Source organism: Thunnus albacares, chromosome 22, assembly GCF_914725855.1.
Source record: "Thunnus albacares chromosome 22, fThuAlb1.1, whole genome shotgun sequence".
Classification (NCBI taxonomy): Eukaryota; Metazoa; Chordata; class Actinopteri; order Scombriformes; family Scombridae; genus Thunnus; species Thunnus albacares.
The window spans coordinates 10,026,613-10,052,774 of NC_058127.1; the positions used below are offsets into that span (position 1 = coordinate 10,026,613).

At 37.0% G+C, this 26,162-nt stretch overlaps 3 protein-coding genes across 3 annotated transcripts; all 3 read right to left on the reverse strand.

Moving 5' to 3' along the window:
- Nucleotides 1–405: 405 nt before the first annotated feature.
- LOC122974479 lies at nucleotides 406–20,666 on the reverse strand. The gene is given in 11 exon segments (XM_044342514.1): nucleotides 406–1,461; nucleotides 7,036–7,091; nucleotides 8,734–9,010; nucleotides 11,548–11,638; nucleotides 12,254–12,844; nucleotides 12,928–13,161; nucleotides 13,349–13,482; nucleotides 13,588–13,725; nucleotides 14,827–14,846; nucleotides 18,008–19,142; nucleotides 20,271–20,666. Coding segments are annotated over 11 exon segments (3,564 nt in total). The 5' UTR covers nucleotides 20,278–20,666; the 3' UTR covers nucleotides 406–580.
- On the reverse strand, nucleotides 12,270–13,808 carry LOC122973952. The gene is made up of 3 exons (XM_044341775.1): nucleotides 13,588–13,808; nucleotides 13,349–13,482; nucleotides 12,270–13,161 (listed from the first exon to the last, which is right to left on the reverse strand). Exons 1-3 carry the CDS (start codon nucleotides 13,757–13,759, stop codon nucleotides 12,859–12,861), a joined length of 609 nt encoding a protein of 202 aa, XP_044197710.1. The 5' UTR covers nucleotides 13,760–13,808; the 3' UTR covers nucleotides 12,270–12,858.
- A 1,516-nt stretch (nucleotides 20,667–22,182) lies between the features above and the next one.
- Nucleotides 22,183–25,684, reverse strand: myadma (myeloid associated differentiation marker a). Its single transcript, XM_044341766.1, has 2 exons — nucleotides 25,555–25,684; nucleotides 22,183–23,682 (listed from the first exon to the last, which is right to left on the reverse strand). Exon 2 carries the CDS (start codon nucleotides 23,538–23,540, stop codon nucleotides 22,692–22,694), a length of 849 nt encoding a protein of 282 aa, XP_044197701.1. The 5' UTR covers nucleotides 23,541–23,682; nucleotides 25,555–25,684; the 3' UTR covers nucleotides 22,183–22,691.
- Nucleotides 25,685–26,162: the final 478 nt, after the last annotated feature.

Genomic DNA, 26,162 nt, shown 5'->3' on the forward strand with positions numbered 1-26,162 from the left:
AACTGAATAGACAGTGATCAATGACAATCAGCTGTTTTATTGTTGCATAATACATTTATAACTGAGCAAAAAACACTCAATGTACAAAAAACAATCAAACAAAAACAAAACAGAGATAAAAACAAATCATCATCATAGAACACCACAAAGTCATGTAGAGTCCATGTCTCAACAACCACTTTCAGATTTTAGATCAAAACATGCCCTGTTTGTTTACAGTAAACAAGACATTACAGAAGATAAGACAGGATGTACAGTAATGAATGCATAAATGACAATTTCCAGAGAAACAGGTTGAGGAGGAACCTGATGTGATGCTTAGTTAAATAGATTAAAACATTAATTACTGCTAGACTAACTTCTTATTTCATTCTGCTTCAATGTTCATTCAAATTTGTTGGATTGTATGTTCTATTGTATTAATCAGAAAGTTTGTTCAAAACATCATCAAATGTCTTCTGTATTGCCTCCACTGGTGTAATTGCTACCTCAACTACCTTTTCTATTGCACTGACTGGTGGAGACACTCTTGCTGTCTCGGCTATTTGTTCTTCTACCACTGTTGCTAGTGGTGTTGCTACTACTTGTTCATCAAATAGTGGTATACCTCTGCTAATTCCTTCACAAATTTTGACTTGATCAACACAGCTGAGACAGTTGCAAATAATCCAGCAATGATCGCAAAACACACAAAGCCTCTAATCCATGTCCGTGGTGCTTTGTTCAAACGCTTCTCAAGGACTCTGCTTTTAGCCTGCTGTCTGATCTCTTCCTGTGTCATGTTTCCTGATGACAGTCTGATGCACTCTTCCTCTTTCTGTATTTCTCTCTCCACTGTTTGCAGCATTTCATTGGTGTAGTAGCCTCCATTGTTTTCCATCACTATCTCTTCTATGGTGTTGAGCAGCTCTGCCACCTGGAACTGGTTGCTCCTGTGTTCATCCTGCTGTTTGATCTTCCAGTATTTATTATCAACAACGTGGCACCGGCCGCCGCACTTCTTCACCAGATCACTCATATGCTCACTTTCATTGACAAACTCTTCAATCTTCATCCCTTCTGGGAGCTGGTCACCCTGGGTTAAGACAACTGCAGCATATTTGAAAGCATCAACAGAGAAATATTCACACATTTTTGTGATGACAGCTTTCTCCTGCTCGGTGAATTTCTCCACTTTAAGCACAATGAGAAAAGCATGAGGCCCAGGAGCGCACTCAGTGATACACCTCACCATCTCAGGCTTCATGTCCTCCTCAGACCTGCCTGGGTCAAAGAAACCAGGAGTGTCGATCAAAGTGATGCGTCTTCCATTGACAGATTTGGTTTCTGCTTCACAAAAATGTGTTTTCAAGTCATTAAAATGGTTTATTTTGAATGTGGCCTCTCCAAATATGGTGTTAGCCAGGCTGCTCTTCCCAGCTCCAGTTTTCCCCAGTAGGACAATCCTCTTTGTGTTCAACCCTAAAAGAGAATTACTTTCTATCAGTAAAGCAGGTAACTTGTCCAAGTGGTTTTCACATTCATTGATTTTACTACAATAATTATTACACCAGTTCAGAAACATTTCAAACACAAGTAGGAGCTCTGCTCTGCTTTAAATGTTTTATAACTCTATAAAGACTCTGACAAGCCAATCAACTGCATAATTAAGTTCAACATCAAACATCAACTCAAATATTTAAAAAAAGTAAAGCTAATGTTGAGTTATACTATCCTGGAGTAACAGTCAATTTGTAGATGTGTATTGTGAAATTCACAGTTTCCTATTTTTAATGTGTTTGATAATAAATTCATTACTTTATTTCGTATGAAAAAATTAGTTGGTCTTCTCTGTGATAAGAGATGTGATAAGCATATATACTTATTCATCTACAAGGCCCTTATTGTGAAGCTACAATCTTAGATCACAACTATGCTTGATTGGTTCTCAGGAACACATCATACTCAGAATAAGGATATAGAAAGTTAGTGAAGAAAAGAAAAATTAAGAAGAAGAAAAAGAAAAAAATATTGTACAAATAAAGTTGAAAAATATTTAAAAGAAAAATAAATAGCATTGAAATGTGGTTTATATTGGATTACCCCTCCCTCCTTAAAATGAAAACTAACAAACTAACAAGCAAAGTCCCACAAGGACAATACATGATATTTAACAACCCCGCTGTGTTAAAACTTGATTAGATAAAATGGAAATCCATCAGAGCTGTTTTTTATCGATAGTGAAATATAATAAATAATCATTTTAATATTTTTTCAAAAACCTTTACAATCAGTTCACAGAGCAGGAATGGATGGATTGATCAATTGGGAATTGGGAATTTCTTTCATTTGAGAAATTTAGTTTTAAATGGAAGTATTTGGCCTAAAGTTTAGTCCTCATTGTTAACATAATAGCTGAAATAAATAAACTCAACTTACCTTCCATGTTGTCAAAAATAGAGTTCAATTCAGAAAATTCTTCAAATCCACGAGACGTCCTCACTGACAGTCTTTTCTGTTGTTCTCTTGGTCCGACTATTTTTTTTTCTACCTATCTGACTTGTTTCCTGGCTGCAGGTTATGAACACATATTGTATTATGGCATAAATGAGATCCACGCGTGCGGATGTAGAGGAGTCGTGCGTAAATCTCAGACACCCAGGCACGCATTATTTTTGCGCTTTAACAGCAGTCGCGCGCAGAATATCTCTGCAATGCTCAGAAATATTGTAGCCTGTGAAGAGAAAACCATGCGCTGAGCTCGCGCTGACTCCGAAGCAGCGCGTGACTGTTATCCCCGAGTGTACAACTACCATCACTGCTCTCCGGCACGTAACACTTTCACCTGCTCGCTCGAGAGTGGTTGGCGGATCCAGTTACCATTATATCACTAAATATAACTGGTTCACTGATCTGCCATCCTGGACAGCTAGGTACGGTAACACCACCTGGACAAACCACATAAACCAGTTCTATATGAAAAGTTCCCTTTGATAACTTCGGCTGTGATTTGGCGCTATATAAATAAAATTGATTTGACTTGAATGTATGCAAAACCTTAAACAGAGCAATGTACTTGAATGTGTATGTCTGAACTCTGTCTTTTGTTTCTTCCATTAGTGACATTAACTTGATAAAACACTGAGACTTTTTTCTGTTTTTACTTAATCCATATAGTTGTTTTGTTATTGTTTGTTTTAGTAAATTTCTTTGGTTCAAGATGTGATTCTTTGGCCCTAAAAGTCATAAACATAGTAGTAATTTGTTTTTTTGATTTTTTTTTAACTTAGATCCTGCAGTTATTATTATATTGTTTATTTTGGTAAAATGTCAGTGCTTTCCTCAACCATTGTGTTTTCTCTCTCCCTGTGTGACCTATGAACCTATTGATAGCAGCAAGTTTATGGGTGTGTGCTCTCTGTCTCTGTCTGTACCTGTGTGTTAGAGTATGTGTGAGGATTTTTATCTTTGTGTGGACCAATTACAGTTTTAGATCTGTGTGTGAGGTATGAGGGATATGAAGTATACCTTTGTTTGACAGTTTGATTTTCACAAACAAACAACAAAAATGTTGCTGTTGATGAAGAAACTGGCTGAATATTAAAGCTTGAATGAGCTGTTGTTATTTATTTGTTTATTATTATCAAATAGCAAATTTAAGCTGTGGTCTGTGTCACTGTTGGTGGCTCAACATCAGTTTTAATTCTGTGATTTGGCTCATGGTTTTATGAGGAAAGAGACACCTGAAAGAATTTTTAATAATGATCAATTTTATTGTTGAATTGTTTCATTGTACAGCTATTAGCATTTCATTTAGAAAAAACCAACAACAAAATGAGAGGTTATATAATAACAATAAGAATTTATTGCACAAACAAAACATTTTCCCTGTATCATTAACAAAAAGTTGAAGCACAATCAGAATAACAAACAGCTTTAAAACATTTCAGTTACCAAGAGGGTTATTGCTCATGAAAATCTTAAAGTTTCTCTCAAGAACTCTTATATACATCTAGTTTCAAAGAGCAACGTTTTGAAATAATAAATCAAAGTCATTGACAAATATTAGAACTTGATAGAATGCTTTTAAAAGTCAAACGTTTGCTGTGTTTTTATAAGAATAGCTGGCAAAAGAAGATACACTACAGTAAGATATTGTTCACAAGGAGTGTCAAGTGAAACAGTACTAACTTCTGCATATGTTTCCCTGCTTCGCCTGGTTTTTGATCCAAGATGGACACATACTGTATGTGACTGAAGACTATTTAGTAGATGTTGAATTTTAGGAGCAAATATAGTTCACAGTGATACACCTCACTATCTCAGTCTTCAGGTTCTCTTCAGACATGTCTGTGTCAAACAAACCAGGAGTGTTGATCAACGTGATGCTTCTTCCATTGACAGTTCTGGTTTCTGCTCGACATTCTTTTGTTTCAGAGTTGAGAGTATGGCTGATTTTGAAGACATCATTCTCTCCAAATATTGTGTTAGCTAGGTTGCTTTTCCCAGATCCAATTTTTCCAAGCAGGACAATCCTCCTTGTCTTGGTCACTAGAAGAGAATAATGTATCATAATCAGTCATGTACATTTGTCTCTTGCTGCCTCCTCACAGTGTAATTTGGGTTCTGGGAGAGTTTTGTCTATTGTAATACCTGCCAACACTCCCGATTTTCGCGGCAGTCTCCCTGTTTTTAACCCTTTCTCCTGCTGTGCTCCCATTTGGGAATTTCTTCTGTTAATCTCTAGATTTCATGTTTTTTTTTTCCTTTTCGTTATCACAACCTGTTTCTGGCACTGTACAGCCTGTGTGTGCATCTTCTCTCTGAGCAGGTAATCTTTCATCATGTTTTCTGTCTGCTGCTGATGTGATTCACTGCCTGCAGGTACCGCTGGTAGAGAGAGGAGGCGCTGTCTTTTCTCAGCCAGCAGCTAAGTTTACAAGATTTTGCAAAATGTCAAGATACGTGGCAAACTCAGATAAACAGTTAGGCAACATACAGACAGCTTTCGTTGTGATGTTCTATGGTCGTGTAAAACTCACTGGTGGTGGATGAGACACTGCGGGCAAAGCAGCTGATGTTTATGCTTGTTGAACAGGTGGTTCGATGAAGTCTTTATAGGCTTTTTACTCGCGAAGGTTTTGTTACACTTACAGTAACAAACGTATCGTCAACTCAAATAAAACGTTATCTTCACCAACCTCCCGATTTTTTTGAAACCTAAATGTTGGCAGGTATGCATTGTAGTACTGAACAAAATATTAAATCATATTTAACTAACTCTACATTATTTGGTTTGCTGATGGCATGAGTAAGCGAATCACAAGTATGTAAGAATAGAAAGTAATTTCTCTAATTATTTTTCATGGCTTTGTTATTCACTTTACATGTTTGACAGTTTATATTTTAAATATACAAGTACTTTGTGTTTTCAGTCATTTAATACATTTTAAGTCAATAATATTTGGATAAATTTCATGTACTATTAGTAATTTTATTTGATGTCTTTAACATTTTATGACAGCCATCTGGAGATTATTTTTTCCTTGTGGCAGATTAATATGATGCTCAGAGGAACACAGATCTACACAGAATAACTGAAATAACTCAACTTCCATGATATTAAAAAAGAGTGAAAATGTCTTGAAGTTGAATCTGGTCTGTTTCTTTGCTTTGATTATAGTGAGGTTCTGTATCAACACACTGTGATGAACAACCAGCAACAAGTTACTATGCTGAGAAAAAATTCTCATGAATCTTTATTCCAGGTTCAGTGAGGGCTGAACCTCTTTTAGAGGTGTGGACTGGAGTCATGTTTCAACTACTTTTGAAAGTAAACTCTGAACGCTGCTCAGTCAACAAAGGTCATTTTGTGCTCAGAGATTCAATAATACAATTATGGACAGTGGTTCCCCTTAAAAATTTACATACAAATATAAAAGCAAGCGTGTCATTATTTTTTGGCTTTCCCTCTCTCTACATGTTTAGTATCACATGTTTAGACAGGCTGATGAACTGCACTTGTTTTCATGCAAGTACATTACACAGGCAATACTATACTACAAAATAAGCACCAATAATGACAATATTGTACCACAAATAGCTGCATAACACAAAATATGTCATAATATAGACAAAATGTTTTGTTATTTCTCATATTTATTTCCAAATGTACAAATATTTATAGATTTCTGTTCAGGAGCACAATATATAGGAAATAATTTATTTATTTATAAATTTAACCTTGAAATGTGTTATTTCAAAAGGTTAATCCCACACAAAATGATGCACAGTGAAAGGATCATTCTGAAAATTAAAGAAAAAAAAGGGAAAATTTTACTTCTTATATAATATATACAGTACTCATGTTTTAACTTAGATATGTATGATGGAAACTGCTGACTTGTGCTACCACTGTAGAAGACTGCACAAGTAAAACTGTGGTTTTTACATTTAGTAGAAGAGGCTTTGTGTAAACACTTCCGCTCACAGGATGAGATTAAGATGACCAGTGTTCTGACCGTTCCTCATTTCCTGTTTCCTGTTTCCTGTTTTGCTTTACTGGGTGAAAGGTGATGGTGTACGTGACTTCATATCAACTGAAACTGAAAGAGTCCACAGTTTATAATGTAACAACATCAGACCCGAACTATGTTCCATCATGTACCTAAATATGACACAAGGTTTGACTCTGTGTGAGAAACAACATAAGACAATCACGTCTTTATACTTACAATGTATTTGCAGTATTTTCATTTAAGATATGTAAAATACATATTACAAAAAACAATGCAAATTCTCAATGTCAGGGTGATTGTAGTAACGATATAAATGATAATAATATGAAACACATTTTTCTCTCGTCACACAATAGATATTGTCATATCGCACAGCCCTATATTATAAGAAATATAGAAATAGAAATATATATAAAACTGTATATACAGTCAAAACTTTTGATTAAAACAAAAATGACTGCAGTTTAAAATTCTTTATGAGACAACTGTGTTGTGCTCAGAGCAAACACAATATCATAAGTGAAAATAATTAACTCACCGTCCATGTTGTCAAAAAGAGCAACTGCAGAGTGACAATTGAAATGACAAGACTGCCTATGTGACTATGTGTCTCTTTTACACTTATTTATCAGGTGCATTGTGGGGCAGACTTAAGGTAAGACAATTAGGCAAATGTCTGGAGCCCTGAACTAAAAGGGATCCAAACTGCTACAGATTTAGTATGATGTTTAGGTATGAAACATATATTAATTATGTTGCTATGCTAACTCATTATACCCAGAAATAACTTCTTTAAGAAATCATTGTAAATGTGCCACTCCCTCCATGCACTACAGATTAACGGACTGTTCCATAACTGGAAGAACCACTGACTCCAGCACATCACATCACACTGAGGATTTCAGAAGAAGTAACAAAAGCAGTTTCTCTTTCTCTAAGTGGCTACAACATACGTGCCTAAATGTTCGTAATACTAACCATCTACTGCTGCTACTGTTGTGGCTTCTCTTGTTTTCAGAAAGTCAAACCAGGCAAAGCTTCCACTTAATGACATTTTGATTGTATCCAAATGTTACCTACAGCTTTAAACAACTTTCCAAACAGCCTTCCAAAGATGCTGGTTTTAGCTTTATGTGTGATCTCTGGTTGTATTTCTCTCTTCACTGCTTGTAGCATCTCAGTTGTATAGCAGCCTCCTTTGTTTGCCTCAATTATCTTGTCTAGATTTGTGCCTGTGAACTTTTCATCACTTTGTCGAATAAAATGAACTGCAATTTGGCTTTTGGCTGAAGGCTCTTCTATAACTAATCATGCTCTGTGCTGCCATCTAGTGGTTGCTGAAATATAGTACAAGACTACTTCAAAGTTAAGGTTTCAGGTTTTGTTTAGTCATGCACCCTCCTTGAGTCTCTTTTTCTGCTATTTTCTCATTATTCAGGTTGAACATTAACCAGAGGTGCTTTACTTGTGTGTTGGATCAGAGCCAGTGCACATTTATCAGTATTAATTAAAACTGAGCCTAAATGTGTCAGACAAAGCCCAGATTTGAAAACATTTTAGTTAAAATGGCTATACCTGCAAAAATAAACACTTAAGAACACTAAATTAATAAGTAGAGATTTTATGTCTAGGGTGATTTATTTCTACCCATAGCCAACACATTTGCCCATTTGCTACCTAAAGTAGTTTAACAAGGGATGAGCAATTAATTTATAAAAAGAGAAAGTGAAAGAGAGCAGGCATGCACACAAAGAGATGTGAGAGCAAAACGTAACTTTATTCCTTTTATTTATATTATGCAACAAATTGTTTAATGTAGCTGACAAAACTCTCTGTAACACGTATGTAAAGAGCCAGACATGAGCTACTCTGCTCAGATGTTACTGAACAGATTGTGAAGACAAAGGTTGATGAGTCACAAATACCAAACATGTGATTCCTCCTTTTGTGTAGGAGGTTGCATGCTATGTTGCTATATTTTACATATTTGCCAGTGGTGATTTGATCACAATAGTTAGCCCGTAGCTTGTTTCAAATGTTATCATTCAAATGATAGTTTTGCCAAAATATGAGTTTCCAGAATGTACTGCATAGTTATGCCAGATTAATACACAGTGAGCAGTGTGAACAAATAACAGAATCAACCTTAACTTACCGTCCATGTTGTTTCTTTTCTCCCTTGCTCTGACTCTTGTTTTTATTCTCATTTACTTTCACTTGCTATAATCCCTCCAACAGTAAACCTTCTTCTCTCTCCACTGTTTGCAGCATCTCATTGGTGTAGTAGCCTCCATTGTTTTCCATCACTATCTTGTCTATGGTGTTGAGTAGCTTTTCCACCTGGAGCTGGTTGCTCCTGTATTCATTAGGTCGGTTGTTGTTCCAGTGCTTATTATCAACAACGTGGCACCGGCCACCGCACTTCCTCACCAGATCACTCAGACCTTGATTCTGTTGGACAAACTCCTCAATTGTCATCCCTTCAGGGAGCTGGTCACCATGAGTGAAGACAACTACAGCTTATTTGAAAGCTTCATCAGAGAAATATTCACATATTTTTTTGAAGACATCCTTCTCCTGCATGCTGAATTTCTCCACTTTAAATACAATGAGAAAAGCATGAGGCCCAGGAGCGCACTCAGTGATACACCTCATTGTCTCAGTCTTCAGCTCCTCAGTCATGTCTGTGTCAAAGAAACCAGGAGTGTTGATCAACGTGATGCATCTTCCATTGACAGATCTGGTTTCTGCTCGACATTCTCTTGCTTCGGAGTTGAAAGTATGGCCAAATATTATGTTAGCTAGGCTGCTTTTCGAAGTCCCAGTTCTTCCAATCAGACAATCCTCCTTGTCTTTGTCACTAGAAGAGAATAATGTCTTATACTCAGTCATGTACATTTGTGTCTTGCTGCCTCCTCACAGTGCTATTTGGGTTCTGGGAGAGTTTTGTCCATTGTGATACTGAACAAGAGTTGAATTCATTTTTAACTAAGACAAAAAGTTTTAGTTTTCTGATGGCATAAATAAGCAAATCAATAGAAGTATGTAAGAACAGAAAGTAATTTATCTAATTATGTTTCTTTGTTATTCACTTTGTATGTTTGACATATATATGTTATATTTTAAATATAGAACTACTACGTGTTTTTAGTCATATACATTTTAAGTCAATAATGTTTGGGTACATCTAAGGTACTATTAGTTATTTTATTTTTTATTTTTTTAACATTTTATGACAGCTATCTGATTATTTATATAAATTGTTAATAAGTTGTTAACTCACCTCCCATGATGTTAAAGAGGAAACTGGAGTGAAAATGTCTTGAAATTGTATCTGGTCTATTTCTTTGCTTTGATTCTAGTGAGGTACTGTGTCAACACACTACGATGAAAAACCAGCAAAAAGTTACTGTGCTGAAAAGAAATTCTCATGAATCTTTATTCCAGTTTCAGTGAGGGCTCCACCTCTTTTAGAGGTGTGGACTGGAGTCATGTTTTAACTACTTTTGAAAGTAAACTCTGACCACTGCTTTTCAGTTATGGATAGTGGTTCCCTTTTAAAATGTACATACAAATATGAAAGCAAGCGTGTCATTATTTTTGGCTTTCCCTCTCTGTAGCACATGTTTAGACCTTAACATATATGGATTTATGGTATTTGTCATCATTTATGACACTGTAGCTCTGACTGTTTTATTGTCCTCATTAACCCACACCATGTTTCTCTAACCTTAACATAATTATCATTTTATCCCAAACCATGATCTTTCCTTAAACCAACTCGATTTTGTGCCTAAACCTAACCAGACCTGAACCAAGGCATTGCCACATTATAAGACATCATTATTTTGTAACAGTGATTTGTAACAGTTTTGAAAAGCAAAGACAAATGATGTTGTCCTGCTGATTACTGCCAATAGGGGCGTCAGATTAAAAAATGCTCCAGTTTGTCGTTCTGGACTGCACAGTCAAACTACCTATTTGGTTGTTTAATTTGGCGGACTTTTTGCCCTGAACACAAACTGCAGCTGATGATGATGGGAATGTCATTGTTTTGCAATAATTTGTTCATAAAACAAAGTATTGAACAAATTTATATTTTGGCCTGATGATGGCGCTAGATGAAAAGTTAAAGGAGACTGGGGACAATGAGTGTCTCTATAAATTTTCATGAGAATCCTTCCAATAATTATTGGGATATTTTAGACTGGACCAAAGTGGTGAACTGACAAGCCATCTGTAGAGTCATGTCACTAGCATGGCTGAAAATGACTTTAACAACTGTTATAAATGTTAAAGATTAATTTTCTGTTAATTGATTAATTGACTAATTGTTTAAGCTCTAGTTTTGATTTCTGGTGCCAAATAAAACATCACGTTGTTTAAAATATGACTTAGTTACAGTAAGAATATTTTGGTTTCAAGGTCAATGTTTCAAGGTTGTTGTTGTTTTTTTTTTTTTTTTTTGGTCATTACACATAATAGCATAGCAGTCAACTGCACAGTGAAATTCAACACCAAGATGAGACAACACCAACAACTACTAGTCATAAAAATAGTAAATCTAAAGTAAACAATGATAACAATAGGTAAATAATAAAAAATATACGTATAAAATATAAATGGCAAAACAGACTATTCCTGAGTATGTAGGGTACCCTGCAGATTCTATTGCACTTACTGATATATTATTTCACTTGATTTGCTTGTTGAGTCTCATATTGGAATGACAATTTAAACTATCAATAAATTAAACTAATATATATCGTCTCATAGCAGTAAGTGACTTTCAGATGAATACAGAACAAATAATTATCATTGACTGAGAGCTTGAATCAAATATCTCCCCAGTTTCTAAAGCACTGTGTCAGGTAATGTATTTTATGGATAATTTAAGCACCAGCAGGCCCGGATTGGACATCGGGCACTGGGACAATTCCCAGTGGCCTGCCTAATTTGTCTGCTGCCTGGGGTTACAGGCCAGTGTCAAAACACAAAATTGTTAAGGTAAACCATAGCTGGGTCATCCCATGGTGCAAAAGCTTTTCACCTGCTCCCCCAGCCTGTCTGTTCTCATCAGAAATGTTCCTCTTCTGAACTTCATAGGTGCATCGCAGATGAACATTCTGCAAGCGCTCAATCTACCAAGAAAAAAACATGAATATACAGTAGTAAGCTGCCAAAATTGCCTTGAATGTAATGGAAATATCTTGAAATAAATTATATTCACATCACGTTGAGGACAGATGTTATGCATTCATACTATATATAGATGCAAAATGGATCCCCATCAATCTAGATGAAAGCCATTATGGATCTAAGTGGCTGAATTGTCCTGAAGTATATGTATATGAAAATAGTATTTATGTAAATATGTGACAGAAATGGTTTAACAGAAAACAGGAAAAGGGCCTCTGAAATGGGTGTAAATAGTCAAGGAAGGAAGGAAACACATTTCGAGCTTGGTCCTCTCCCTCACTGATGTTGACTGAGGTAGAGAGCCAAGTTTGAAATGTGCTGCAATCCAGAGTAGTCTGCTTCATCAGGCCCAAGATTTTATCAAACTTGTCAGTCATATCAGGGTTGGGTAAGTTAAGAACCTCTTGTGTCCCAACCTGGTTCATCTGGTAGTCTTGCAGAACCTCTTCCAGCTTGTTAACATTCTCACTGTAGCCCACCAGTTGTACTTTGGTCATCGTAACTCCACTGGGAGCTGGGATTAAGCTGACATCCACTCTGAGCTCTCAAAGGTTTGCCTGGTGTTTGGCTTTGATCAGGATTTCCTTCAGTTGGTCTAGATCTGGAGGTAGAGCTGCGGTGCCCTGCAGCTGCACAGTGACATCACTCAGGTCTCTCAGCACTGCTGCCTCAGCCTCATGCAGGGCATCAGAGGACAAACTCGACAGTACCAGGTCTGACCTAACCTCTAAGGCAACAGGGTTTCTGAGGCTGTGCTGGAAACAAGTCTGGTACTTGGAGATGACACCGCTGGATGTCATGAAGGTCATTAAAGCTGTAGACAGCTTAACTCTCTTTTCTTTTATCTCTTTGATCATATCTTCAAGTTTTGTCACTCCTAACTGCACCTCCTTGTCAGGGCCCTCCAAGATGATCAAATTCACATTACCTCGGAGGATTTTAACTTCTGGGTAATGTGCACACATTTCTCGACTAAACTCCTTTCCTACCAGTCTGAACTGCTCCTCCACAACTGGGAGTTCCTTACGGGTCGGCAGTCTCTTCTCCAGATTTGCTATTCTCTCCTTCACAGCCTGATCCTCTCCCACAACCACAGCATATCCATCCTCTGTGTACACTTTGATATCATCAGTCACAAAGTTTAGGTCCTGCAGTAAGATTTTCACTTGTTTGGCTCAACCACATGATAGCAGAGGTAGCTCTCAGTAAAACCAATGAAGACCTTATCCACCTGTAGTTCCCATCGCTCTGCAGCACTGCCAAAAGCTCCTCCAGGACCCTTCTCAATATTCCCCCTAACCACTGCCTCCTCTTCATCAAAGTTTAACTCCACCTTGCATCCAATAGCAGAGAGCTGCTTCTCTAAGACTTTGAATGCTTTGGGGTTGTCTCTGAGGTAATACAGGAGGAAAATATCTGTCTTGAAAATCTTCTCAAGGCCTTTTGTGTTCTCTTTTTTGAATGTCTAAGGAAGAAAAGCAAAAATAACTAATAGTTATGTAAGTCTCATCAGATTACTGCATTAGATTTGCTATAAATTATAAAAAAAGATGTCATAAAAAAAGATCATTTGGCTATGACATTTGTTTTTACCATAATTATGCAAGCGCTCACCTAGGTTACCTAAGGACAATAGTACCCTGTTAGCTCACCTGTGAGGGACTAGTAGAAGGCCGATCAGTGTGTTTAGGGGTCTCACGCGAATTGGTTTGACTCACAGTCAGATGTAATTCCCCGGAAGGAAGGGAGATAGTGTGGAACTCCCTCGGCAAAACCCTTTCCTGGTCTGTAAAACACAACAAAGTCCAGTCCCAACAAAAGCCTACATTTAAGCTCAAACTGCAAAGTAAATTCTACACATAACTGAGTCTAACCCAGTGTCATAACTTACCGTCTTTTTCCTTAAAGCAGATTTTATAGGTGTTGTCTCCAGCCTTTTCAATCATTCCACAATCACCACCCCCAGAATCTCGTCTTTTCTGAAAGTGTCTCCTGATCTTCTGCTTCTCTCTGTCTGTCAGCTCTTTAGCTTCAAAGAATAATGGATGTTGGTATTCATCCATTTTACCTTATGGAAAAACTTTATTAGTATGATATTTCTCTGAATACCACCCTGCCAGTGAACAGCCCTGAACAGTGTGCCACGTGAATTCAACTTCCTCATGACAGCTTTCAAATGGACACACCCAAAAAACATAAATAGTTCACGTTTAGCTTGAGGTGGGGCATTTCCATGGTTGGCCTTGTTTTGCAGGAATTATTGTCACTGTTATTATGATGTAATGATGGTGATAACATTGATGATGATGTCTTTATATGATGCTGATTGTAGGATAATCAGTCCACCAATAATCATGATGAAACCAGTGAGGTTTTGGACATTTCATCCATTTAATGTATTGTGATTTCCCACCATTGAAAAAACAAAATCTAAACCAAAAAGATACCTTCGCACAGTAAATTCTGGTGTAAAATTGACATCCTGCAGCATTACCACTTTGAACCACTAGATGTCCTACTGAGACTAAAATCTGTACTGATGCAATGTCAAAAATAAAGCAGCTGCTGTCAGCCTGGACAAAGCGCTTTACAGACACTGAGACATAATTAGCTTTTTTTTTGTGGACAATTGTGGACAATCTGCATTTAGTTGCAAGGTTATGGAATGATTACAGATGGTTAAATTTGGGATTAAGATTAAGAGGTTAAAGAGAGTTAAAGTGCAAGAGAGAGAGTGAAGAGGAGAAACCACAGGGTCACTTCTGCAACCCAGAGGCACTTGGACTAATCTGGACTGACCAAAGGATCGCTACAGAATCACTGATCCCAATATCATTCAACTCACTCACACTCATTTTAGGCCTAGCAAACATAGTTGTGTAACTTTAGGTTTACAACTGTGTGTTTAACAGGTATATCTTCAGCATACCTTTATAATGATGATGGTGATAGTTTTAGTCCAGAATTGCCAACTCTCACGCTTCTGGCATCCACTTTCAGTCTCATGCTGTCATTGTGCCTAAACAATTCTCAAGCCAAAACACTGCGACAGCAACAGAGTTGAACAAGCGAGTGTAGTATGGTCAAAGTATGGTATAGTAATGGTGCCACACTTTGATTGTTGGCTCACATTGCAGCTCAAAACCGGTTCTAAAATTTTAAGAACAGAGGTAGTTTTTAAGGTCATTTTTTAATAATAATAATAATAATAATAATAATAATAATAATAATAATAATAATAATAATAATTTTATTTGTATAGTACCTTTCACTCAAATGCAGCTCAAAGTGATTTACAACAAAAGAAATTACATGCAGCAAATACTTCACAACAAAAAAAGACATAAAATGAACATAAAAACATGTGAAGCCTGGGATAAAGTCAACAGAGAACTTCAAATGCAAATTTGTGGGGGTTTTATTCCCCTTATTTTGTTATTCAATTATGGAGAGCAACTTATAGAAAAATCTTGGCGTCCACCAAAGGTCAGGTTACTAAATTTATTTATTTATTTTTAAATTTAAATTTACAAAAGAAACAATTAGCCAAAATAAACAAATAAATAAATAAAACATAATTCAGTACTTTTTCAGTGCAGAAAACACGTCACAGAAATTGTAACAAAAGCGGCACAAAAAAAGTGGCTCAAATACGCCACAAATACAGCATAAATACGGCAGTGGCACCTCAAATTCACGGATAGCAAGCTGTGTTCCGCGCGTGTGGCTTTCAATGCACCAACATCTGCAATCCATTGGAACCAGTGGCTATTCTCAGCAAAAGGTAGCGCGTTATGTTGTACTTCCTATATTTTTCCCAGCGTTCCCTGCTGTCCAACGTGAGCATCCCCAGCTAGATAGCAACAATGGAGAAGTTCTTCAGCATGGATTTTATTTCCATAAATATTATTATTTTACCACCTGGTTACACATGTAAATGTACATAAGATGGAAAATAAAACCTGCTTGATAATATTAATAAACGTAAGATCAAATAAAGTGAAAATACAATACATTGAATGCATACTGTGCATAATTACCAGTGGTGGTAATTTGAGACTTAATAAGCGAAAACTAGTAGTATTTCGCGCCATGTGTACACAATCTGTAAATCGGTGCCTAGGTCTCTGAAGCCATAAGCAAGAGAGCCTCCCATTTCCTAATTGACACTGACTCACCTCTTTTTCCAGCCTTAATTTTTGTTTTCATTTATTTTGTTTACCTCCTAACTCCATTTCTTCAGATATGATACTCTGACTCATATTGTGGCAAAGTAGACAAAGGCTTACAAGGTAAAGCAGGAAGTTGAGTGTAATGAACATTTTACTTCTTATATCGTATACAGGACTTATGTTTTAACTTAGATATGTGTGATGGAAACTTCTGACACTATACGAGATTGCAGAAGTGTAGGTGCCAAATTGATATTTTTACAGTCACAATTTACAATTACAATTTACGTAATTATATTTCTTTATATTTGTTTCTTTATATTACTATATCTTATGTATAATGCACATTCATCTGTACAAGTAGAATTCTTAGTAATGTTAACCATTTACATTTTTATGCATGTATGCTATTAGTAGTAACAGTAAGGCTGAGCAAACTAGTGAGTAGCACTGTATCAAAATCAACTGAACGGAATAATGTCAGCTAACTACAAAATGTTTTAAGGCTACTTTATTTTCTCAATGGTCAGCCTACATAAAGGATGCATTCATTTCTACCATAATGGCCAGTTTACTCCATCATAAGGGCATCTTATAGGGCTTCACTGTGAGGGCACTTCACCATGTTTTTCTGCTATACAGTATCAACCAATCAGACTTTATTTGTATATCACTTTTCATACAAATACAATGTAACACAAAGTGCTTTACACAATAGAAACAATACAATATCCCCTGTATATCCTGGATTATTTATTACTTATGGTATTTCATTGTCTCACCGGTACCTCAAACAACACACCCTCGCCATTGCAGTCCCTTGTGCCGTAGTGCTGGACTGGCCTCACAGGGCACTATCACATTTTCTTCCACTGAAATGGCAGCCATGAGGGCATTTCAGTTCAGATTGTCACATATAGAGAAGCCCTCTATAGGGCACTTTATCCTGATTTATCCATAACTAAGACAGAAATTACAGATATTTGGTATGTTTTCTCCTTTGTGTGGGCACCTTAGAGGGCATTTTATCAGGTTAGTTCTACTGTGGGGGCACTTTTGTGGCATTGCCCCAGAGGTTGCCCCCTGAGTTCACCAGTGCTAATCCATGGCACATGATGTGTATCTTTGTTTGACAGTTTGCTTTTCAAATATACTAATGAACAACGAAAATGTTGCTGTTGATGAATACACTGACTGATTATTGAAGCATGAACGAGCTGTTGTTATTTATTTGTTTATTAGTATCAAATAGCAAATTTAAGCTGTGGTCTGTGTCACTGTTGGTGGCTCAACATCAGTTATAATTCTATGATTTGGATCATGGTTTTATGAGGAAAGAGACATTTGAAACAATTCTTAATAATGAACAATTTTGGTGATGGATTGTTTCACTGTATAGCTATTAGAATTTCATTTTGAGAAAAAAAACAACAACAAAATAAGAGATTATATAAAAACGATAATAATTTAACACATAACCGAAGCATTTTCCCTGTATCATTGGCAAAGAGTTGAAGCACAATCAGAATAACAAACACTTCAAAACATTTCAGTTACTAAGAGGGTTATACTCATGAAAATCTTAAAGATTCTCTCAAGAACTCTTATATACATCTAGTTTCAAAGAGCAACATTTTGAAATAATAAATCAAAGTCATTACCAGATATTAAAACCCCTTGATAGAATGTTTTTAAAAGTCAAATGTTTGCTGTGTTTTTATAAGAATAGCTGGCAAAAGAAGATACACTACAGTAGGATATTTTTCACAAGGAGTGTCAAGTGAAACAGAAACTAACTTCTGCATTTGTTTCCCTGCTTCGCCTTGTTTTTGATCCAAGATGGACACATACTGTATGTGACTAAAGCCTATTTAGTAGATGTTAGAATTTTAGGAGCAAATATAGTTCCCATACAATGGGAATGGATTAATGAGAGGCAAATTGTAAAGCGTTTGAATAAAAGCACTATATAGAACAGAATAGTAACAAGAACACAGTAACAGTTAATTTATTTCACTTGTCTGACAGAAGTGACTCTTTCTCCTCACTTTGCTGTTGCTTTTTGATGTTTCGTATTTTTTTAATTGTTTGTAGACCTTTATCACAAACAGCCTTTGCTGTGTTCTCTGCTGCCTTTACTGAGTCTGCTTGATCAGCTTCACAATATCCTGTACAACCTTCTCTTTCAGAAGTGATTCTTTCTTCCCACTTTTGTTGATTTGAAAATTTTTAAATCTTTCTAGACTTTCGTCCCACGTGGTATTTGCTGCATTCTTTACTGCCTCCCCTACTGAGTTTGCTTGATCAGCTTCAAGATATCGTACACAACCTCCTACTACTGCTCCTGCTGCAGCAGCAACTCCTACAGCTATACCTAATCCAGTTGTTACTGCTGCTCCTCCTGCTGCTCTCACTGCAGCCTCCACTGCTACTGCTGTTGTTTTTGTCGACAAGGCTGTGACAACTACAATAATCATTGCTGACACACCAAGCAAAGCCCCCAACAATACTCCTGTTGCAGTACCTGCCACTCTGATCAAAAACTTCTGAGATACAGTGGCTTTAGCCTGCTCTCTGATATCTTGCTCTGATATTGTCACTGACAACAGTCTAATTCTCTCCTCCTCCTCCTGCTGTATTTCTTTCTTCACTGTCTGCAGCATCTCATTGGTGTAGTAGCCTCCATTGTTTTCCATCACTATATTGTCTATGGTGTTGAGTAGCTCTGCCACCTGGAACTGGTTGCTCCTGTACTCATCCTGCTGGTTGTCCTTCCAGTGTTTATTATCAATGACGTGGCACCGGCCACCGCACTTCTTCACCAGATCACTCAGATCTTTATTCTTTTGGACAAAATCTTCAATTTTCATTCCTTCGGGGAGCTGGTCACCATGAGTGAAGACAACTGCAGCATGTTTGAAAGCCTCCTCAGAAAAAGTATTTCGTATTTCGTCAATAACCTGCTTCTCATGGTCTGTGAATTTCTAAACTTTAAGTAAAATAAGAAAAACATGAGGCCCAGGAGCACACTCTATGATACACTTCACTATCTCATCCTTCAGCTCCTCCTTAGACTTGTCTGGGTCAAAGAAACCAGGAGTGTCGATCAAAGTGATGCTTCTTCCATTGACAGCTCTGGTTTCTTTTGCACATTGACTTGTTCCAACGTTTGGAGAATCATCTATCTTGAAGACATCCTCTCTGAATATGGTGTTGGATGTACTGCTTTTCCCAGTTCCAGTTTTTCCCAGCAGGACAATTCTTATTTCTGAGTCTAGAAAAGAACAATGAATCAGGATCAGTAATATTGTACATATTGCTCTTACTTGTTTTTGTGCATCTCTGCACTCAGATTGCACTGTGAGCCATATGTTAGTTATAGGAATAATATTGTATGCACACATTAGTGAAAATCACAATAAAGAGGGACAACATTAAAATAAAGGTTGCAGTCATAACTGGTAAATGAGGTCATGTAGAATCCTTGATTTTGATTTGAATGTTTTTTATCCACATGTGAAAAGTAGCTGAGGTTAACGAGCACACTAGCACTGTATTTTTTAGAAATTTTCATATAATTTCTTGGCTTTTATACTGTACCTTGTGAAATAACCATTTATTTGGTTTGACCAGATAATGTGGGTAAATAAGGGCAACAGATGGGAAAAACACTTGTAGTGTCCTCATTGAGATACATTTGCATTAAAAAGACAAATACATCTGATTGACAAGAGCCGTGACACTGTTTACATAAAAGTTGGTAAACTCTTCAAGTAAAGGCGTGGACTGCCCGTCCACCTCAAGGTGTAATTATCAGTCTTTACAGCTTGAGCACCTGGTGTGGAAGTTACATTAGAAGAGCAAGCAGAGGAGGAGACATTAGTATGCTTCTTTTCCAAAAGGAGAGTTTTTATATCTTACACCTCGACATGTCTCAAATTTAGACATATTTTGTTGACAATATTTATATTGTCAATATTTTTTTATATTTTTTATATATTATTATACAATATTTTTTCTTGATTATAAGATATAGTAAATTTTAATAATTGATACATTTTACAAGATAGATTTTGAGAATTATTGATTGTATAATGTATAATTGTGAAATATCTTTTATGATTAAAAAATGAAAAATGCAAGAACAACTCGTGCATCAAAACTGGTCATTTCTCAACAATCAAAACAGATTTATTATGGACAGCTGTGAGGTTTAAGAGCACAACTGCTCGCAGATATATATTTTTTAAATGCATAGTGATGCATCTCAGGTGTTAAAACTGTATACACAGTCAAAACTTTTAATTAAAACAAAAACGACTGCAGTTTAAAATTCTTCATGAGACAACTGTATTGCGCTCAGAACAAAAAAAAAAATCATAAGTGAAAAGAATTAACTCACCGCCCATCTTGTCGAAAAAGAGTAACTGCAGAGTGACAATGAAAATGACAAGACTTCCTGTGTGAGTATGTTTCTCTTTTACACTTATTTATCAGGTGCATTGTGGAGCAGACTTAAGGTAAGACAAGTAGGCAACTGTCTGGAGCACCGAACTAAAAGGGATCCAAACCACTACAGATTTATTATGATGTTTAGATATGAAACATATAAAATTATGTTGCTATTCTAACATTATAGCCAGAAATAACTTTTTTATTTTTTATTTTTTTTTAAGAAATCATTGTAAATGTGCCACTCCCCTGTGAACTACAGACTAATGGACTGTTCCATAACCGCAAGAACCACTGTGACTGCAGCACATCACATCACAGTGAGAATTGTTGTACTATTGTCCTGCTATTGCTGTGGCTTCTCTTATTTTCAGAAACCAGGCAAAGCTCCCACTTAATAACATTTTGATTGTATCCAAATTTTAACAGTAATAGGTTGTTTTTATGTGTAGTTGAAGCAAACATTCTTGGGATAATTTAGGTATAAGGTTTGAAAGTAAAACTGTCATTATTGTATGGGGGTCTGATGAATGTTTTTTATCCACATGTGAAAAGTAGCTGAGGTTAACAAGCACACCAGCACTGTATTTTTGGAAATTTTTATATAATTTCTTGGTTTTATGCTGTACCTTTTGAAATTACCATTTATTTGGTTTGACCAGATAATGTGGGTAAATAAGGGCAACAGATGGTAAAAACACTTGTTAAAAGTGCTCCATGTCATTGCATTTCAGAGAGGTAAACACCAGTGTCCTCCCTGAGATACATTTGCATTGATCACATTAGAAAACCAAGCAGAGGATGAGACATTAGTATGTTTCTTGACATATTTTGTCAATAATATTTACATTTTTACCTTATTTTAAGATGCAGTACATTTTAATAATCAATACATTTTACAAGATACATTATATAATTATTGATTGTATAATGTATGATTGTGAAATATCTTTTATGATTACAACATGAAAAATGATTCAAAAAGGGGAGGGACATCTCATGCATCAGAGCACTACAGTTCACAGATATATTTTTTAAATGCATAGTGATGCATCTCAGGTGTTAAAACTGTATACACAGTCAAAACTTTTGAGTAAAACAAAAACGACTGCAGTTTAAAATTCTTCATGAGACAACTGTGTTGTGCTCAGAGCAAACAAAATATCACAAGTGAAAATAATTAACTCACCGTCCATCTTGTCAAAAAGAGTAACTGCAGAGTGACAATTAAAATGACGAGACTGTGTGACTATGTTTCTCTTTTACACTTATTTATCAGGTGCATTGTGGGGCAGACTTAAGGTAAGACAAGTAGGCAACTGTCTGGAGCCCTGAACTAACAGCTACTGCTGCTATTGTTGTGGCTTCTCTTTTTTTCAGAAAGTCAAACCAGGCAAAGCTTCCACTTAATAACATTTTGACTGTATCCAAATTTTAACAGTAATGGGTTATTTTTATGTGTAGTTGAAGGGAACATTCTCAGGATAATTTAGGTATAAGGTTTGAAAGTAAAACTTGTAGTTAAATGTCTGCATGTGACAATATTGTTTGGGGGTCTGATGGATAAAAGAACCTTATCTCACAGTGCACAATGTCAGTAAAGAAAAAAGTACAGAATGACAGTTGCCTGAATCTGCTACATAACTGCAAGTTTGTTTCCATAAAGGTGATAGATGGAGCAAAAACAGCATGTTGTAATTGTCTTTTTAACTACATTATGAAATCACAAATCACATGTGCTTTCAAATAAAATATTTATTGGTTTAACTAAAAACTTTATTTGCTCAAATTACATTCTGTCAAATCTTTCAATACTGATACTTTGTTATCAAGACAAAAGAACAAAGTGTTTTTCCAAAACGTTATAAACAAAAGATAATAAGAAGGACAATGAAGAAATCTATGTTTTAGGTTGTGATGAAATCAAAGTGTCCATGTACTGCAAACGAAGCTTCCCCATCAGTAACCGAAGAGTTTCTGTGTGTCTCAGATACAGTAAATACGTTTCTCCTGCGTTCCAGTGTCTTTGACTTCATTGGATTCTAACAGCATTACATGCCAACTTTGATTTTTCCACACCATCATGTAAAATATTTCATCTTCTTATCTTTTATGATATAGCAACTCACATTCGAGATTAAATACTGTCATTGCAGATATCTAGGCATTTATTTTAAACTCAAACATGCATGTACATACTGCAAGCAAGCCATTTGAGGACATCTCATTTAACCATCACACTGTATAATTAGACACCAAAGAGAAAGATTCATGTCTATTTTGTCAAAAATACAAAGCCACTCAAGCTCTTAGCCTCTTTTTTTCTGTTCTTCATCACTCAATATGTCTCCCTCCTTTATTCCCTTTCTTCCTAGACAGTGACAAACACCAGCCTGGCGGTGTAGGCCAGGTCAGCGAGGTAAAGCAGGAAGTTGACCGCAGTGAGCACCGCCACTGCGATCAGTTTTGGATTTCGGCTTTGATGCTGGTACTGCTTGTCAAACTGGAACACCGGCCAGATGATGGTAGCGGTCAGGTACATGATAACTGCCAGGAGCCCGTACGCTGACAGGAACTTGGAGAACGGGATGGGGAGACAGCCGGTGCACTCGCCCACACACAGCACCACCACAGCCATGGAGAGGATGAAGCAGATGCAGTACACCGCCATGCACCACTTGAGCGCTGCATGCTGCTCATAGGAATTAGGGTTGCTGACCAGGATGAAGATAATACAGGCCAAAAAGGTCTGGCACACCTTTAACAGGCCTGGAGCTGTAGCCATGTAGCCCGCCACCTCTCCCGGCCTCGCTTTAGTCAGGCTCACTTCCCCCATGTAGGCTACCGCGGCTAGGCAGGAGAAGACGGTGGAGACGATGCGATAGTCGCGAACCTCGCCGGAGAGCCGCTGGTCCTTGATGTAAAAGACAGGGAAGATGATAGAGGCAGAGAGGCACAGGAGAGCAGCATAGCAGGCAATAGTGATGGGGAAGTTGGACCAGGACACTGGAGTGCGGGCCTGGAGGCCGAACTGCTCCACCAGCAGGACCAGTAGGGTGCAGGCGAAGCTGAACGCCCAGCAGAAGATGCACCAGTCAGCCATGCCTCCGTGGGGAAGTAAGGCTCCATGTGCTGCAACACTGAACGCCACGCAGGTGAACAGCAGGGCGGCTAAACGCACCCACAGCAGTTGGGAAGTGTGAAACACAATCAGTGGCATGATGGGATATCGAAGTCAGTCAGGAGCTGAAAGTGACCTCTGTAGTGCAACGATGGTTAAGATGAGTCTTTTTTTTTTTTACTGAATGTGAGATCTTGTGTTGGCTGCTTTTCACATGCTCTGTTGATGTTTGTCATATATTCTGCAGAGACACAATAAAAAAAGAGACTGATCAGAAGAAAATGAACTAACATTTGTGGAAGTGATAATGTGTGTTTGGACTATCTTGATGCAAAATGCAAGCAAGGCACTACTGTATATTAATGAAACACAAACATTATATGGGGCTTTATTTCTTAAGTAGAAATTTCAGTCAGTTTATTCTAATTTGTAAAATGCTGTGGCCCTAACTTTATGATTCCTCTTTTAAGTCTTAACAGCCCATGTTGTAGAAATGCTCAGTATTCAGTCCTACTTGTTGTCTTATTTACTCTCCATTTTTGCTGAATATTACCAACAGGCTTTTTTTGTCTATGGGGTAATTAAGGCCTAATGTATTGAGGAAATTGTCTTCTGAATCATGAAAAGTCATAAATGATGATCTACATAAACAACAAAAATATAAAGTGAAAAATTGCAACACCAATGCTCTAATTAAATTATTGCGAACTTCATCATCTATAACTGACGTGTCCAGGCTCAAACTAAAATTGTGTAAAGACTGTGGAACGTGTGAGGAACCTCGGTTTGCTGTTCAAGCTGTGACCTGTGCAGGGTAGATATATCATATACAGGAAGTGGAAGTTTGCCTGCTTTTAAATCTCAAGGGCTTGGAAAGTCCCTCAGTCTAAAATGGCACTAAATTGTTTGATATTGGTGCCCTCTAGTGTCCAAACTGCAATGGTGTGCATTGAATTGTATTTAAGTAGTTCAAAATAATCAAACAAAAATAACACATTTGTGAGGCTCAACACTGCCAAATCTGGTCAAAAAATGCAGAATTGTTGCATTTTTTTTCTTGCATTTCTGGTGTTTAACACATTATCCTCAGGATCATATCCTAATGTACTGTGGGTGCAGATGCTACAGGAAGGCCATGACTGCTACTATACAGGTCCACGGTGCATCTTTCATGCAAGCATCATTCCTAGAGAAAAAACACACTTCCTCATTCTGCCAATGCAAACCCTGCTAACTTAATAAATCTTCCAGCCATTAACTCCAATACCACACTTCCTGTTCTGTGTACTGAGACACACACCCAGGAAGCAGCTCAGATGAGCTAATAGCATGTCTGCAGGAACTGACACACAAAATCAAATTAGCACCCAATCTCCGTCAGACACAAAGAGAATGACACCTGGAGTTTGCTCTTTTTCAGCTAAGATTTCAGTGTATGATACAAAAACCTCTTGTTTAACACAAGATTTGATCCATTACCTTAAAGTTTCCGCTGAAATCTGTTAGGTTAAACCCAGTTTCATTACTGAAAGAGATGCCAGTTAATGTCTGAGCAAGAAAAAAACAAAGCTGCTGGTAGAGAGGTGTGGTTCTGTGGTCTGTGGCCTTTTACCCTTGCTGCTGACAGGAAACCAAATTTTAGTTTCTTTGGGTTTGCTATTATGCATACCATGCATGCCTAAGAGATGATGCTTAATATTAACAAACCTGTGAGATACTGTATATCACTATTGTAGCTTAAATGTGACAATTTCTCACTTATAAAGGCGTTAAATGATTCTCCAGATGGTGAAAACTTATTAAAACATCTGTACACATCATTCTAAAAGAAAAATTCTAGGCTGAGAGAAGACGTGGCAGTATCATAATGATATCACACAAGATACAATTTCTTTTTACGTGTCATATTCTGTAAAACAGACACATGGTGAGCCTCGACTGAAATAAGAAGTATGTGATAAGCGGTTTTCCATTGCAAATAGCGGACATACCGCACCCAGCGCTGTGCTATTGTAATCGTGCCAAAAATAGACCGTGATAAACGCTAGTAGCTGTTAAACATCTGTATTAACTATCTAAGAAGAAAAAAAGTCAGCCTGGAGATGGACCTTACCGATTTCTAGGCTCTTTCATGTTTTTTGGAAGCTTAAAGTTGCTGAAACACCGTGCGTAGTTCTTGGCGGCGCATCCCCTCTCTCCTCAACTCCAACCTCACAGCAGAGAGATCCCACGCCCAGAAGTTGCCATATTTGGTAAAGTGTTGAAACCATCTGCGAACCAAAGTAAGGTCATCGCAATATCTCACATTGCGTCACTTAAGAAAACATGAGTCAACGTCAAATTCCGATCACTCTGGGATATTGATCGTGAACCAGGACTAATCTTTTAACTAAAGACATGGTGAAAAGCAAGAGTTAGTCGACTTTGTGAAGTTTTTTCTAAGGTCTGCTTTTAAATGAACGTGCAAAACATGCAATATGACAATTAATAGTAGTTGAATTAAACATTTAGCCTATATAAGTGATGCCTTGTTGCACCCAACTAGTTAATAGTGAGAATAATTGCTCATTATTACATCTCTATGACTGATTATCAACACAAAATATGAATATTTGGTGTGATTCAAGGCATAGGCCGGATAGTCCGGACTATTTCACCCCAAATAGGCTAATAAAAAGGGAACTATAGTGACTAGAAAAACGTTGTTTTGTGGTTACAGAG